Source organism: Arvicanthis niloticus, chromosome 21, assembly GCF_011762505.2.
Source record: "Arvicanthis niloticus isolate mArvNil1 chromosome 21, mArvNil1.pat.X, whole genome shotgun sequence".
NCBI classification, from domain to species: Eukaryota; Metazoa; Chordata; class Mammalia; order Rodentia; family Muridae; genus Arvicanthis; species Arvicanthis niloticus.
The window spans coordinates 40,274,006-40,290,469 of NC_047678.1; the positions used below are offsets into that span (position 1 = coordinate 40,274,006).

Here is a 16,464-nt window from a genome sequence, read left to right on the forward strand (position 1 = left end):
CTGTTCCAACTCCTGGAATCCACATCATGTCCACATGTGAGTATCACCCCATATTTAAGCTAGAGTTTAGAAGGTTTCCAGTGCAGAAATTGTGCCTGTGATGCTAACATGTACCAGCAAACACAAAAGGTAAGACCAGTTAGTATTTTTAAGGATTCATTTATTCATTTTAAGTTTATGTGCATGTATGTGTGCAGTGACCACAGAGACCAGAAGAGGGCATGGTCCTGGGCTCCTGAACCTGAAGTCACAAGCAGCTTTGAGCCACCCAGTGCAGGCGCTGGAAATAAGTCAGTCCTTGGCAAAAACAATAAGTGTTTTTGTTTTTTTTTTTTGATACAAGGTCTCTTTATGCAGTCCTAGTGTCCTAGAGCTTGCTATGTAGTTCAGGCTGACCTTAAACTGACAGAGATCCTCCTGCCTCTGCCTCCTAAATGCTGATTAATGGCCTGTGCTACCACTGCCAGTACAACAAAGTGCTTTTAACAGCTGAAATACTGAGCTGTTTTTCTCCAGTCTCCTCAGGGTGTGTGCTTGTGCGTGTGTACAAGTATACATGGTGCAATTTTTTTTAAGTTTTTAAGATTTATTTATTTATTTATTTATTTATTTATTTATGAGTGCTCTATGTGCATGTACACCTGCATGCCAGAGGAGGGCATCAGATCTCATTACAGATGGTCGTGAGCCACCATGTGGTTGCTGGCAATTGAACTCAGGACCTCTGAAAGAGCAGCCAGTGCTCTTAACCACTGAGCCATTTCTCTAGCCCCTGTGCAATTTTTTTTTTTCTCAAGGGCAATTTTATTACAGTTTAAAAAGAAATACCCCAGAGTAGGCCAGCTGTAAATGTTGGCAGTGTTCTGGAGGAGGAGACCGGTGCAGAAGAAATGACCATGTCATTTAAGCTGTCATGGAGGTCAGACAGATGGTGAGGAGGGGGCTTCAGATAAAGAGCTCTACTCTTTATTCAAATAAATGGGGGAAAATCCCAAGTGCTATGGGAAGTTTGCCTAGAAAAGAAATACAAGCCAGCATGATGGCGGACACCTTTAGTCGCAGCGCTAGGGAGGCAGAGGCAGGCAGAACCTTGTGGGTTCCAGGCCAGCCTGGTCTACATAGTGAGTTCCGGTTCAATCTGGAATAGATAGAGAAACCCTGCCTCAAACAAACTAGCAAGCAAGCAAACAACAAAACGATAACAACAGTAAGTAAAAAGAAAAAGAAAGAAGAAAAGAGAGGAAGGAAAGAAAAGCTACACAGCTGCTGCCCAGCAGCCAGGCAACTCCTGCCCTCAGTTTATAAGTTGATAGATTTTAGGGAAAACTTGACAAGACATGGAAACACGGAGGAGGTCCTTCCTGTTTAGATAGGAGGGGCTGGGCGTGTGGTAAACTTTTCCTGGGGATACATGAACATAGTAACAATCCCACCCAAGGCTGACTTGCAAGACAAATGAGTTTATTGGACTAACTTCCAGAGCACAGATGAGAGTTACTCATGGCAGCGTGGGTGACAGCTGCATCATGGGAAAGTCCAGCCTAGTAGTGGATTCTGAGCTCATGGGAGCTTCACCTTGGAGTCCCCCACTCCGTAGATTCTCTTTTATAATTTGAGACTGGCATAGGAAGCAGGAGGGGTCATGGCTGGAATCCTAGGTGAAGTTCCCCTGACTTTAGGCAGCCTCCTTCTGGGGAAAGTTAACTGCTCCATTAAGGTACATTGATCACTGTATTGTTTTGTTCAGTGAGTTGCCATAGCTACCGATCCAAGGTAATTTGTACTTGGTGGCTGTGGAAGATTGCTATGCCCCGAGGAAAGACTGCAAAACTTTACTGAGGTGGACAGCCTTTCAAGAGGGAAGTTAGGTTGAGATCAAAATTGAGGATTTCAGCCCCTGAAGATCTGAGAGCAGAGACTTCCAGAAAAAGGATAAATGGAGAGGACCAAGGTCCTGGGGCAGGAACCAACTGGTGTGTTTTATGACTAGAGGAGGAGGGTAAGGAGCAGCAGGGGCCTGGGGGGTTGGAGAAGAATGTGGAGAGACAAGCCATTCTGGTCTTACAGGCTACAGGCTACTGAGAGTTTAGATTCCAGACCTAGTAACCTGGGCAGCCAGGGGATTGTATTATGGAAGTGTGTGTGTGTGTGTGTGTGTGTGTTTTGAACCCAGGACCTTGCACATGCTAAGCAAATACTTTACCACTAAGCCATATCTCTAGACTTTTATTTTTGAGACAAGAGCTCATGTTATCCTGGCTGGCCTGGAACTCACTCTGTAGACCAGGCTAGCCTCCAATTCACAAAGATCTGTCTACCTCTGCCTCCCAAAGAATACATAATTATGTATATTTGGCTTTTTGAGATGAGGACCTACTATGTAGCCAGGCTGGTCTCAAACTGGCAGGATATTTCGCCTCAGCTTCCCCGAGATTGAACCACACTCTTGACTCTATAAACTAATTTATGAAATGTATTGTTACTAGTGCTGGAGAGATGGCTCAGAGGTTGAGAGCGTGTACTGCTTTCCCAGAAGACGGAGTTCAATTTTTAGCACAGACAGTAGCCGAACTCCAGGTCCCGCAGAAACCTACAGTCACATGTATATATACTTACACACAGACACATATTTGCATAATTAATAAGAAAAAAAACTTCAATTTTTTATTATTGTGTGTGCATGATGTGTGTGGGTAGGTGAGGATGCCACTTCCTGTGTGTGGAGGTCACAGGATGGATAACTTTGTAGATTTTCTGCTTTCCACCTTTACCTGCATTCTGGGTTGGGATTCAGTTTGCCAAGCTTGGACCATAGGCGCCTTATCGACAGAGCTATCTCGCCTGCCCAGGCCCTTAACGTTTTACTTTGATATAGAGTATCAAACTGAGGAGGCAGGGATAGATGGTAGCGGGAACCAGAGGACGAATTCCAGACGCAGGCAAGGACAGAGAGCATCGAGGGACCAGGCACCCTCCCGGGTGAGCCCCGGAACCGGCATCCGTTTGGAATCCGGGAGGGAGGCTCCGCGCGAGGGCTGGCCGGGACGGCGCGTCCTGGCGCCCGGCGTCTGCTCGCGGAGCCAGCCCTGGCAGCACGCCTGCCGGGCGTTTCCTGGCAACCAGCCACCGCCTGAACGTTCCGAACTCTACAGCCCGCGACGTCACCGTCACCTTGACGACGGCCGTGGGAACACGCCCCGTCGGTCCCGGGGGCGGGGCCTGGGCGCCGCGCGCACGGCGCTAGTGGAGAGGGGCGGAGCCTAGGCAGGTGCGGAGGCAGGTGCGGCTACAGGTGTGAGCTGGGCGGGGCGGGGCAGGGCGGGGCAGGGCGGGGCTTCTGCATCCAGCGCTCTGCTCCGGTTGCTCTGCAACAACGCCACCTAGACCACCCAAACTCAGCTTGCCCTTGCGGACTTGACCTTGTTTTTCATACACAGTTTTCTGTGTAAAATGACCTAATCTGCTTATATATTTGTCTCTGTCAGCCCTGTGAGGTCAAGAATGAATTCTGCCTTGTTCATCTCTATTTTTAGCACCCTGAACAGATCCTGGCACGAAGCGCTATTGAATGCCAGGAGCGTGAATCCACAGATTGACTCAATCGTTTCGTTCATTTGTGTGCTCGTTTGACTAGTAACCAAGAAGAACAACACCGGGCACACGCCCCCTGCAGGTGAGAAAGGAGATATTTAAAAAAAAATTCCAGAAGGCTGTGGTCACATGCCTACAGATTCCAAGCCTTGAGAAGTAGAGGCAAGATCAGGGACTCAAGATCATCTTCAACCACAGAGCAGTTTTGAGGCCAGTCGATTTGATTAGAGACCCTTAAAACCGAATAAAGCAAAAAAACAAACAAAAAAAAAAAACAAAAAAAAAAAACAAGGCTGCTAGGCAGGGTGGTACACATTTGTAATCTTCAGTACAGATAGATGAAAGGCAGGAGAATTATTACAAATTTGGGGCTAGCTTGAGCTGCATGCTAAGTTTCAAGACTGTGTCTCGAATTTTAGAAAAAAAAAAAAAACCCAAAACTCTCCCCTAATTTGCAGTACTAAGAGTGAATGTCAGCCAAAGGCTTATTAGCACCTATTAATTGAGTCTTCACAGGGATGTTGCCACTCTCACACCCATTGACAGAGGAGGACATAGAAGAGAACACACCTGTGTTAAGCTGCTGGGCCCAGCGGCCAAGTGAGAGCCTGTGGAATGTGTAGGAGAGAGACAAGGTGGGGACACGTGGTTACCTGGCACAGGTATTTTATCTTTTGTGGGATTTAGGATTGATTTACAGGGACCTTGTGCATGTTAGGTGAACAAGGCACCACTGAGTATATACCTACTCCCACACTTTTGTTTTTTAGGCAGTATCTTATTATGTAGCCCTGGCTAACCTAGAATTTACCTTGTAGACCAGGCTGCCCTTGAATTCACAGAGACCTGTTGCCTCTGCCTCCCTAGTGCTGGAATTAAAGGGGTGCACCACCCTACTGGGCTTCCACACTTTTTCTTTTGGGACAGTCTAATGCAGCCCAGGCTGGCCTCAAACTTACTAGTTGCTAACGATGACTTGGGGTCCTCCTGACTCCTCCTCCGAAACGCTGGGATTACGTGCACACACCACTCACTCTGTGAGTCCTGTTCTCTTGACATTTAGATATCAGATGTTTCTTCCTTAAGGAGGCCCACCCTTGCCACCTCTCTGAGGCTATTCTTTGTCATGGTCACACTGCCGTGACTCATGACTCATGTCTTCTGGGTGGAAAGTTAGGCACTCACCCTCTTTCTGATGTCATCTTCCTTGTCTCTCCTTCTCCTCATGTTAAAAGTCAGTCTCCTCAGACAGCACCCCACCGGATCTTGCTGTCATCCCTGTGACTTACAATGGACCTGGCATAGAATGTTCAATGGTTTCTGAGAGAAGGACAACGGTTTTCACTAAAATCATTGCATTTTCCAGCCAGGATCTCACCGCTCCTTTCCCAAGAACACCTCCTGCTTGGCTCACAGTACCCTCTGTGAACAAGAAATGACTGAGCCACTCTGGGCATGGGGATTCTAGTGGGAGTGTTCCCACCTCTTCCTCCCTGGCTGTATGGGGTTGCTCTCCCATTCTGGGCCAGGATTTTAAGAAATTTTTCCTGGAATGACATCTAAGAACATCAGGAGAGAGGCGGAGGTAAGGGGGCAGCAGTGTGTAGGTCTGTGGTGTGTTGATGTTTGTGGTCCACATCTGCATGTGTGTACATGCATAAGAGTAGTACATGGTGTGTGTGTGCCTGTGGTGTGCTTATGTTTGTGTGGTATGTGTATATGAGTGTGTAGTGTGGTGGTGTGTGTGTGTGTGTGTGTGTTGGGAGCCGACTTTTAGCAGAAAGCAGCTATCAGCTTTGCAGCCATCTTGAGCCATACACCCTGACGTGAGACTTGTTTTTCAACAGCCTACACCAGCTGAAGCACACTCTGATATCCCACATATTTTGTTTTGCTGTTTACTGCCCCCAGCTGCAAGGCACACGTGGTATCCATGCCTGCAAGGCATGTGGTTCACGTGCTGTCCACACCATACATGCCTGTAAGGCGCACGTGGTATCCAAGCCTGCAAGGCGCACAGTGCGCGTGCTATCCACGCTATAGACGCCTGTAAGGCTTACGTCATATCCATACCTGCAAGGCACGTGGCATTCACGTGCCTACAAGGCACATGGCAAAAGCCTATAAATACCCCAGATTTCCCTTCAATAAAGGAGAGAGAGACAAGAGAGAGAAGATGGGAGACAATGAGAGAAACAATATAGGAGAGAGAAAGATACAATAAATGAGACTTGATCAGAAGTTCTGTCTTGTCTCCATTCTTTGCGTCGCCTACCCCACACTCTCTCTCGCTAGACCCGGACCTGCAGAACAGAGCGGGCCATTACAGTTTGGCCGCCCAACGTGGGGCAGCGGGCCATTACATGTGTGCACACAAATAACACAGAGCAGGGGAGTAGGCAGGGCCTTTCTGTTTTCTGATGTACAGGGAAATGCTAGTTCTTCATTGTCTGTTCTGCCACAGTCAAAACAGGCACCTGGTGATCATGTCTATCCTCCCTGTGAATGCAGACCCTGGGGCAGCACAAACACAGTCTGACACAGAGCAGAGAATCTCTTTTGGGTTTATTTTTGGGTCATGTTTCTCATTGGAGGTGCAGAGTGGGGATGATGGGGTCAGGAAGGGTGGTGTATTCAGCTTCTAGGAACACTATTGACTGCTAGCACGCTCTCTGTGCCCTTTGGACCACTGGTGATGAAGAGACAGGCACCCAGGTTTTTCTGGAGCCTTCAGTCAAATCTCAAACAGAGACCAATGTCAGTCTGCTTAGCCCCAGGTCCTCACCAGGGATTAAGACAGCCAGATTTCATAATCAAAGAAAAAGGCTGGCCATGGAAAGACATGGTGGAGGGGTGTCCCTTCAGCTCTAGGCAGTGAGGTGCAGACTCACATGTGCGAGTGTGAGCTGGGCCAGTGCGGGCTAGTTCTCCACAAGCCTGTCAGGTCCTGACCCACACATCCGGCTTTCCTGTGGATGGCTGCTTTACTTTTCTTGTCCCTTTTCAAGAACTGGAACTAACAAGGCAAACAGCCCTTGTCAGCTCTCTGAAGGCCCCATTTTTCTTGGTCCTTGTTCCACATGTACTGGAGATAGAGCCATTATTCAGTCCTAGAGCTCTGGGAGAGGTACCCAAGACTGGTGGGGGCCAGAGGGGCTCACTGGGCAGCCGGATGGAAGTGGCTACAGGGAGCCTGTGATATCTCATCTTCTGCCAGGTCACTATTGAACCTAGAGGGGTTGTGGAGAAACTGCCTTAGCATGGGAGAAGTGTGGAGCCGGAGCTGGGGGCTGGAGGCCGTCAGCGGCTCTGCCTGCTGGGTGATCGTGGTGGAGGAAGTGAGGACTGTATTCCCAAATTGGTCCATCTCTTCATACTGCTCAGTCACTGTTCTCGTGGCGCCATAGGACTTGGAGGTAGCTGACCCACTCTGGAATTCCAGAACATTCTTTTGCTGCCCCGTGGGAACAGAGCCCTTGATGACCGTCTCCTTTGTCCCAGTCTGATCCTGGATGTCTCTCTCATAGAGCCGGGCTTGACCTATGTCCTGAGCTAGGTGTGCATTTTCCCCTGAGATATAATGATTTCCCTGAGGGCTGGAAGCTTCCAGAAGCTTCTTTGTAGCTGATTGGATAGAGATGAAAGTTGGAGAGGAGGATCCTGTGCAGGAAGGAGAGACTTGTTGGCGGCCAGGCTCAGCTCTTGGTGTCTCCAACTTCCTGGAGGGCAGGAGGTTCACTGCTGACTGACCTCTGGCCTCTGTATGATTTCTGATCTTGCCTTGACCTTGTTCTTCAGGATGGCTCTCAATCTTTTCTTGTTTTTTGACTACAGGTGGATCTTTGACCTGGCTGGAGCCTGTCGGCCTGGCTCTGCTACTGGTGGAGACCTTGTTCACACTGGGATCCTTTGTAGTTCCCTGTGGATGGCTGCTTGTGTGAGCCTCAGTCTGGAGGCTAGACATGGAGCTAAGAGCCTTGTGTACTGCTTTTTCGATGTCCAGCAGCCTGGCTAGGGTCTGTTCTTTCAGCTGGGCAACCTCTGTACTCACCCGTGTCAGTTCCCCAAAGGCCTGCTCCATTGAGGCCTGAGTCTTGTGGGGGGCAGTGGGAACCTGAGGGCTACCCCCTCCCAGCTGGGGTACACCCTCAAAGAGCTTTCGCAGGGCCTGCACATCCACACTGTGGGTTTCTTCCTTCTCCAGGGTTTGCATTTGGCTCAGGAGGCCCTGGAGCTCTTGATGGCTGCCCTGTACAATCTCTGGGCTCTCAGGGGTCCCCTGCTTGGAACAGTCCATAGGCTGCTTTTTGGGGGAGCGAGGGTGCTTTTGTGGTGGGCTGGAGTCATTGTTGAGAACATTTAACTTAGGAGATTCAGGGTTCTGGCTGTTGCTGCTGGTTATCTGACCCCTGCTAGGCCCAGAAGCCATAGTGCTGAGTAGATGCTGATGCACAGGTTGTTTCTGCCCCTTACAGCATTCAGCCAGAGGCAGGAAATCCTGGCCTGCTATTGTGGGAGCTTTGGCTGACCCAGGGTTGGCTACACCTGGCTCACCTGGCTTATGGTCTTGTCCTGCTTCAGAGCTTCTGGCAGAGCCTGCTAAGGGCTTGGGCAGCCTCTGAGGTGGGTGGACTTGGCTTAGATATGCAGGTTTGGGAGGCACTGGGGGTTTCTTTCTTGGAGGCACAGTGGATTCCGCTCTGGAGAGTTTTGTCTCTGACCCTTCAGGGGTTTTCTGGCCAGCAGGTCTGTCGTGAGTATGAAGAAGGGGTTCCTGCAGGGGCTTGGAGGCCTGCTGGATGGAGTCCTCCCAGTGGTGATCTTGAGCTGGGTGGTCAGGTTCTTCTGTCACAGCAGCTGGGAGAGTAGGAGGGGGAGGAACAGAGGCATTATGGGAGTGCAGGCTGGCACCTGCAGCCTGGGGTTTAGATGTCAGAGTGTGGTGAGTTAGAGGGACAGTCTTCAGGGAGGTGTCTGCTGCCTGGAAGCACTCAGGCCAGATTTGGGGCATCACTTTCCCCAGAGGTCCCCAGGCCCTTTGTGTATGACCCTCAGGCTCATGATACCCTGGCCAGGGACTCTGACCTTGGTCTGCCTGGAGTGGGCGGTCCCTCTGCTGGGGCTCTTTTTCACAAGGCTGGATAGCCCCAGGTGGGTCAGAGGTTCTCACAGGGTGAGCAGCATAGATACCATCCTGGATGGTCACCCGCCCCCTAGGCAGCCCTCTGGGGACTGCTTTGTCGTCCCCACTGACCTTTCTGGGGACTGCTGGGATCCTGGCTTCACTTCTAGCCACAGGTCTGATGCTGCCTTGGGTAGGCCCAGTGGCAGGAGTCGGCGTGTGCAGAACATCTTGGACAGGCATACAGGTGGCTGCAGGGTCAGAGCCCTGTGGATGCCTGCTGAGAACCTGCTGGTGCAGGCTTTGGGCTTCAGCGGTTGCCAAACGCAGATTTTGCATGGCTACCTGGAGATCTGGAGCTCCAGACCCTAGAGGGGAAGCGATGGTTCCTTCTGGTCTTCCCGAGGCTGCCTTCCCTTTCTGCCCAGCATGGCTGACATCCATTTGCTTTCTTGCTTCCTGCAATGGAGCCTGGGCTACAGGTCTCCCATTTGGAAGGACCACTTTTCCAGTTGCCCGAGGTGGGGCTGGGCAGGGTGTGGATCCTGAGACTCTCAGATGCCCCATCTCCATGGTGGAGTCTAATGGGGTAACATGTATGATGCTGTCAGTTGGGGGAAGCCTCTGGGACTCCTCAGTAGCTGGTACAGAACTTGGGTCTGTTGGAGGCTCCCACCGCAAACTGTGAAGGCTGTGCAGGTCTCCTTTGTCTATGCAGCTGGCCAGCAGCTGCACACTGCTTCTTTCAGGGGCCCTGCTAGTTAGCTGGGGCTGGAGGGAGTAGGCAGTCAGTGACACTAGGCCCTGTCCTGTCTCTTGCATCACCAGCCCCGTCTTTGCCACAGAGACTCCCAGGCCACAGGCCAGCAGCTGCTGGAGCTCAGGGTCCATGTCTTCAATATTCACTGGGTCACCAGGCCCTGGCAGCTTGAGAGGGTGGAGCTGGAGCTGGCCAGCTGTGTCCTCCTGAACCAACAGTCCCTGCTGGTCCACATCTGTCCGGCATAGCACTTGACGGACGATCCTGGGGAGCTCACCACACACCAGCTCCTCTTTCCGTACATAGGGGCGTCCCTGTCCTGGGTTTGGGAGCACATACTTGGCAAGGCAGAGCTCCCCTGGCCCTCGGGCTTCCATGAGGATTCCTCCATGGTGCAGGATGCCAGGAGTGGCATGCAAAATCCTAAGGGTTCTCTCGGCTTCTGTCTCCTGCCTCTCTGGTGTCCCATGGTTTGCAGAGCCTTTCGGCTGTTCTTCGTGGAGGTTATCCCCTCTGATGCTCTCAGCTGCCAGGGAGCCCATGGGGCAGTTTTCAAAGAGCCAGGTGAATTTATGCACAGAGCCTGTGGGGATGGATCCTGGGCTTATTGTGGTCTCCTGTACCTCCTTCTTGCCCGCCTCCAGGGCCTGGAAAAGTTCTTTCTGCCGAGATACCTGCCCAGAAGGAATCTCCACCCGGCTGCAGTACCTTACAGGCTTTCTCCCACTGGACTGGCTTGAGGCTGGCAGGGATTCAGTCTCAAAGACATGCCTATCTGTCTGTCTGTCTCCAACCCGGACCTGGCTGGTTTGCAGGTGCTGTTCCCCAGAGCCTTCTGCCTGGTTCAGAGATTGGGGTCTAAACATCCAGGTACATGACCGTGTCTCAGCTTCGGTCATGGGGTCTGAGACCTCGGATTCTCGCTTCTCTGCCAACTCGCTCATAGGGTAGGTCTCAAACAGCCAGCGGATGGTCTGTACATCTCCCTTCTGGGGGAGCTCAGGATGGGGGCCTCCTGGACCCCTCCCCTCCTCCTCCTCTCGTTTCTTTTGCTCTTGTTGGTGGATCATCTCCAGTGGCTGTGTCTCAAAGAGCCACCGAGTGGTGCCAACATCCCCAGCCACTACTTCCTGCCTAGTGATGCCCCGTACTACATCGATGGTACTGGGGCTTCTGCCTAGCTGGTCCAGGGGCTGTGTCTCAAACATCCACTTGTAACCCTGTACATCACCTCCAACTACCTGCTCTCTGCTGACAGAAGTCAGGGCGTGAAGCTGTCCCCTGCTGTCCTGCATAGCATATACAGGGACGTCCGAGCCCTGGGATAGCTCAGCAGAATCAGTCTTTTGTCCTCTGTTTATGTTCCCATAGGCTGAAGGCTCATCCTGCCCAATGCTGTCTAAGGGAAGGGTCTCAAAAAGATTCTTGAAGGTTTTCACATCCCCTTTCAACCCATCATTCTGGGAGACACCCTGAGACAGAGGCAACACCGAAGTGCCATTACTGGACAGACACTCAGTCACAAGCCCCTCACCCTTCTGGTGATCCACACGTTGCAGGTGACCTACTTGGACCTGGTCTCTGAGAGCATCCAGGGGTTTTGTTTCAAATAGCCAGAGTGTAGATCGGACATCACCAGGAATCACCTCCTCCTTAGGTGGAGCCTCTGCCTCGGTTTCTCTTTCGCCCTTCAGAGTGTCCAGGGCACAGGTCTCAAACAGATGTCGCTGATGCTGAACATCTGGACCAGGAGGGATGAGATCCGGAGATGGCTGGAAGTCCTTCTCGTCCACCATGATCTCACGAATGGCATCCAGAGGCTGCGTCTCAAAGATCCAACGAGTTGCACTGACATCGGGCAAGGCTCCCTCCTCAAGGGAGATCCCCCGAATCACCCGCACCTGGCTGGGGTCCTGGTTGAAGGCATCCAGAGGTCGGGTCTCAAAGAGCCAGCGAGCTGACCTCACTGCATTGCTCTGAATCTCCTCCCGACAGGCAGCCTTGACTTCGTGGATGGCGCCCTCTGCATCCTGGATGGCGCATAGAGGTTCCGTCTGAAACAACTTCACCGTCTTCTTCACGTCACCCTTCAGCTCCTGAATCTCTGAGCGCAGCTCTAAAGGGCTCTGCTCCTGGATGGAGGGACGGGAACCCAGCCGGTCCAGGGGCCTAGTCTCAAAAAGCTTTCTAGTTCCCTGTACATCTCCAGTAGCTGCAGGTTCCTTCGTGATTGTCTGTGTCGCCTCCTCCTGGCCTGTCAGGGCATCCAGCGGCTTGGTCTCAAAAAGCTGTCTGGCAGCTCGGACATCACCCCCTGACGGCCTGGGTCCCACTGGCTCCTGATCTGAGCTGTTGGTAAAGGAGCCTTCCTCAAACTTTCGAGAGGTGGCTTGAACGTTGCCACCTGACACAGGTTCCTTGGCAGCTGGCCTCTCGTGATCACCAATGGCATCCAGCCGCCAATTCTCAAAGATCCAGCGCATACATTGAACATCGCTCTCAGTGGGCTCCTCCGAACCAAGTACCTCGGCCAGGTCCTCAGCCACAGCCTCCTCGAGGTTCTTCCGAAGCTCAGGGTGGATGTGTTTGTAGAGACGGCGGAGCTCGCTGGCTTGCCGCTGCTGCTGGAACTTGGAGAAGGATTCCTTGGGGGGCGGTGGTGGCAGACCCTCTGGGGCTGAGGGGGGAGGGAGGGACAGGTCCTCTCCAGCTCTCATTTGGATGGTTGGTGTAGGAGCTACCTGCATCTGGGCATCAGCCATCCTTCTGGGAAGGAGGGGGAGAAGCTGAGTTGAGTGAGGGGCAGTTCCTGGGTTAACTAGCAGGAGAAAGGCTAGGGACTGTGTGGCCACTACTAAGGGTCTCCTACATCTCTAGATCTCTAGCCTGGGGATCACTCTGCCACTGCTTGGCTGATGTATGACAGTCCATTCATTCATCAGTATGAGTCCCTGCTTCCTAATCTCACCTGGGTCATTGGGATCAAGCAGGGCACAGCTGGCTGGAGACTCCTTCCAGCCTCTGGAGAGATCTGAACATCCAGTAGGAAAGCTGAACGAATCACCTACATCTCCCTCTGTCAAAATCATCTATCTCCAGCAGACTCCCAAGTGGGCATGCTGAAGAGGGCTGTCTTGGGAAAAGCCTAAATTAAGGTGTCCTTAAATGAAGACTCGTTTCTTATAGTGGTGAAATTCCCACACACACCACTAGAGGGCCCGCTTAGCATGTTTACTAGAAACCTTTCTCTAACCTCCACTTCTTGGCTCTCTCCAACCTTTCCCAGGCCCCTGGGTCCAACAGCCCTTGCTGGTGAAATAGAAACCCAGGGAGGGGAAATTGCCCATGTTTAGGCAGAGCTAATATTTGGATTTCAGATCAGGATTTTTGTTTTACATGCAGACAGGGCCTCAAGTAGCCCAGACTGGCCTCAAACTCGCTGCATAGCTGAGTGTGACCTTGAACTCCCCCCTGCCTCCACTTTGCAGGTGTGAGATTTCTGGAATGTGCCATCATCAGTCTACATGCTGGGGATTAGACTCGGGCTTCTTGCATTCTGGGCAAGCATTCTCCCAAATGAGCCACCTTGTCAGTCCTGGACGAACTGTCTACTAAGTTCTTTTTCTCCCCACGGCTCTCTGCAATAAGAAACTGGAGTTTCAGGGTCAGATCTTACAGAATGAGTTATAGGCTGTGCTGACTTGGAGTCCCTAGACCTTACCGAAGGTCTGATTCCCAGGAAATAGCAGGATTGTGTGCTGGGCCTTGTCATTCACCATACACCCCATCTAGTCCTGCATCCCTAGGAGAATTGGAAGGTGATGTATCCACGGTATGTGTGTGCGGTAGAAGACTGTGGGGTTAAGGTCCCTCCTGCCAAAGCAGCTCTGGACATGAGCCCTGCCCTGGCTCACAGAGTGCCCTCCCCAGTTGTGTACCAGCAAGCATAGCTTGCAGAGTCTCTAGGGCAGGGCTTCCAGCCAGAATCTAGATCCTGATTCCTCTGCCCCAGCTTCCACCAAGGCATGCGTCTCCCTGACTCCCCTCACACCTCAGAGGCCTCACACTCCTCCAGCCATCTCCTGCTCTGTTTCATGTATGTCCTATCTGTCTTGTGACAGGTGTTATGACAGTCCCCAGAGGCCCTTAGGGAAAGAATGTAAAATATGTGCCCCCTCCTGCTGCCCTGACCCACTCCTCCGCCCTGCACTTGACACTAAATATAGCTGAGGTCCAGGCCTCAGCCAGACATCATGGCACTCAGAAGGAGGTTCCAGCTCAGCCAGGGAGACCTGGTATGCCCATGCCCCATCTCTTTCTATACTTTGGGCTCCTAGAATACGCTGCCTTCTGCTTCATGTGATGTGCCCAGGTATTTGACCTGTAGGTCAAGGAGATACCCATCACTCAAAGGGACCTGAGGCTGTGGGGTAAGGCAGAAATGCTGGTGATGAGACAGGGCGTCTTCCTGACCTCCTGTCCTTCTGACCTCCTACCTCAGAAGGAGGAGAAGGGAGGGCTGCTTGCCTCACTCCTTCCCTGGCTTGTCCACCGAGGATTTGAAAATCCAGAGGAAGCAAGATCTGACATCCCCTTATGGAGCCCCAAGCAAAACCTCTGGGTGGTCCCTCTTGTCTCTGAGCTCTGAGTAGGAGACCACACACAAACCCATGCCTGTCCCCACTTCTGCTCTATTTGGTCACCATGAGGGTAGCCTGGGCAGATTTCCTATACAGACCACCAGCTGCCCCTAACCCAGACTCCCGGGGATCCCCAGAATCCTTGCTAGGGTCACAGAGGCCAAAAAGGTCAGACAAGGATCCACAGAGGCCAATGAATCTAATGGCCTGTTGTTAGGGGATATAGTAACAGAGTGAGAAGACAGGGGCTGCCCATAGAGGCTCAGCTGAGGCTTCAGAAAAGCCCGAGGCAGGCTTTCAGGCTCCTGGCCTTCCCAGCTCTACTCTGATCTGGCCTGAGACTTCTAAGGGCAGGTATGGGGCCAGGTTTAGGATATAGTAAGTTTCAAAGACTATCCGTGTCACTCAACACTGCCGACTACTCAGGACTACCCACCTCCACCTCGGACCCCTCTCTGGCACCAGCCTGCTCTAGATGCCTACTGCTGGGCACATTCAGATCTGATTTCTCCATTCTGAGTCACCCCGGGCTTAGTTGGAGGATTTCCCCATGGGGCAAGAAAATGGCCTGGGACAAAGTCTGTTACCCAAGCTGCCTCACAAGGAAAGTTGCTCATAAGCTAGCCTGGGCACAAAATCACTGGGGCCATTTATGCCAAGACTGTGACCAACAATAGCTGGGGACTGGGCTTGCCCTGGGCCATGTTCTGGCTCTGGCTGTCCCGGGTCCCTTACCTTCCACCTCTCTTCTCTCTTTCCCGCAGGCTCAGGCTTCTTGAGAGGAAGCCCTGAAGCAAGAGGAGCCCTATATCAGCATATTTATTTCCTTTTCACACAGAATCTCACCCAGTCCAGGTTGGCCTCGAACTCAGTAAGTACTTGAGGATGTCCTTGAACTTCAGACCCTTCTGCCTCCACCTCCCCAGACAGATTACAAGCATGCAACGTCATTTCTGGTTTTATGCGGTGAACCTAGGGCTTTGCGCAGGCTATGCAAGCACTTTACTAGCTGAGCCATATATATATATATATATATCCCAGGCCCAAAGCTGCATTTGAAAATTCAAAACTCCAGCTGGGCGGTGGTGGCGCATGCCTTTAGTCCCAGCACTCTGAAGGCAGAGGCAGGTGGATCTCTGAGTCTGAGGCCAGCCTGATCTACAAATCAAGTTCCAGGACAGCCAGGGCTACACAGAGAAATCTTGTCTCAAACAAAACAAACAACAATCAAAACTCCAGGCCAGAATGATGGAGCAGTGGTATAGGTACCGCCTGCTTTTTCTGAGGGCTAGAGTTCCATTCCTGGGAGCCACGTACGTGGGAAAAGAGAGAAACAATGTGGTCTGATCCCTACACTTCCACCATAACATATGGGACCCATTCACAGGCACACAAAATAAACAAAACTGTAATTTAAAAATTAAAAAACCACAAAGCTCCAGGCAACCATCTGAAACTATCTCTCGATTATACTAGATCAGAGGGAATCTGCGTATGAGCTTGCCTGAGGTAGCCACGGCAACTGCTGAACACATACAAACACTTGCTACCTTCTAGAGAAAAGTCTTGGTGGCTTTTCTCTCTGGGGCCTGTACACCTGTGCCACATCCTCTCGACACCCTCCCCGATACCGCCAGACTCCCTCCTGACACCCACCGTTGCAAAGTCCAGAAGGAGAGGTAGCCTAGCCTATACCACCAGAGGGGAGAGTACTCACCAAAGGTCTGGCTGGTGTTTGGGTGCTTTTTGAGTGTCTAGCCTTGGGGTCTGTTGCTCTGCTGGGATTCTTTGTTGTTAGTTTAGTTCTGTTCTGTTCCTGGGTCCCACGCCTCTCTCTACCTTGGCTCTGGGTCTCTGTTCTCTGGCAGCCAGGCAGCTGCCTTTATCTGGCTGGCTGGGGGTGGGTGAGGGTGGGGGCGGGGGAGAGGCTATGTTCGGAGTATTAAGTGGTCCGGTTATTTTTAGGGCTTGTGGAAGTCACTTTTCCATCCTGGGGAATCGGTTACAAGTCCTTTGGGCTGGGGAGGGATAGGGTGGAGGAGGAGTCCCATTCATCCCAAGTCTGCCCGGAGGACTGGGGTGGGTGACTCAGTCGTGGATGGAGACATCTAGGTTATTTTGAGGAGATGAATAGGGGGACACTTGACATATGAGTGGCCCTGTCCTCTTACCCTGCAGGCCCCCCTCTCTCTATGCTGAACTCACATGTGTTCCACCATGCCCAAAGCCCATCCACTCCCTGAGGGCGGGACCAGATGTCTCACTACCGGGACATCTTCATGTAAAAGGCTCAACCTCTGTTTCTCTCTGTGCAAAAACAAAGTTGGCCTGTCTTCCATCTATTCTTGCCC

At 51.9% G+C, this 16,464-nt stretch overlaps 1 protein-coding gene across 3 annotated transcripts; it reads right to left on the minus strand.

Moving 5' to 3' along the window:
- Window positions 1-5,833: 5,833 nt before the first annotated feature.
- Window positions 5,834-15,964, minus strand: Xirp1 (xin actin binding repeat containing 1). Of its 3 annotated transcripts, none has more exons than XM_076917295.1 (3): window positions 15,831-15,945; window positions 14,849-14,901; window positions 5,834-12,239 (listed from the first exon to the last, which is right to left on the minus strand). In XM_076917295.1, the coding sequence occupies exon 3, from the start codon at window positions 12,233-12,235 to the stop codon at window positions 6,749-6,751; it is 5,487 nt and encodes a 1,828-aa protein (XP_076773410.1). In that variant the 5' UTR covers window positions 12,236-12,239; window positions 14,849-14,901; window positions 15,831-15,945; the 3' UTR covers window positions 5,834-6,748. The 3 variants fall into 3 exon arrangements, with proteins under 3 accessions (XP_076773410.1, XP_076773409.1, XP_034340045.1); XM_034484154.2 differs by lacking the exon at window positions 14,849-14,901 and having other exon boundaries at window positions 8,300-8,448; window positions 8,846-12,239; window positions 15,831-15,964; XM_076917294.1 differs by lacking the exon at window positions 14,849-14,901 and having other exon boundaries at window positions 15,831-15,964.
- Between the last annotated feature and the right edge of the window lie 500 nt (window positions 15,965-16,464).

Excerpts from the sequence above, each read along its gene's own strand:
- Xirp1 (XM_076917294.1), bottom strand. The coding sequence starts at position 12,235 with ATGGCTGATGCCCAGATGCAGGTAGCTCCTACACCAACCATCCAAATG.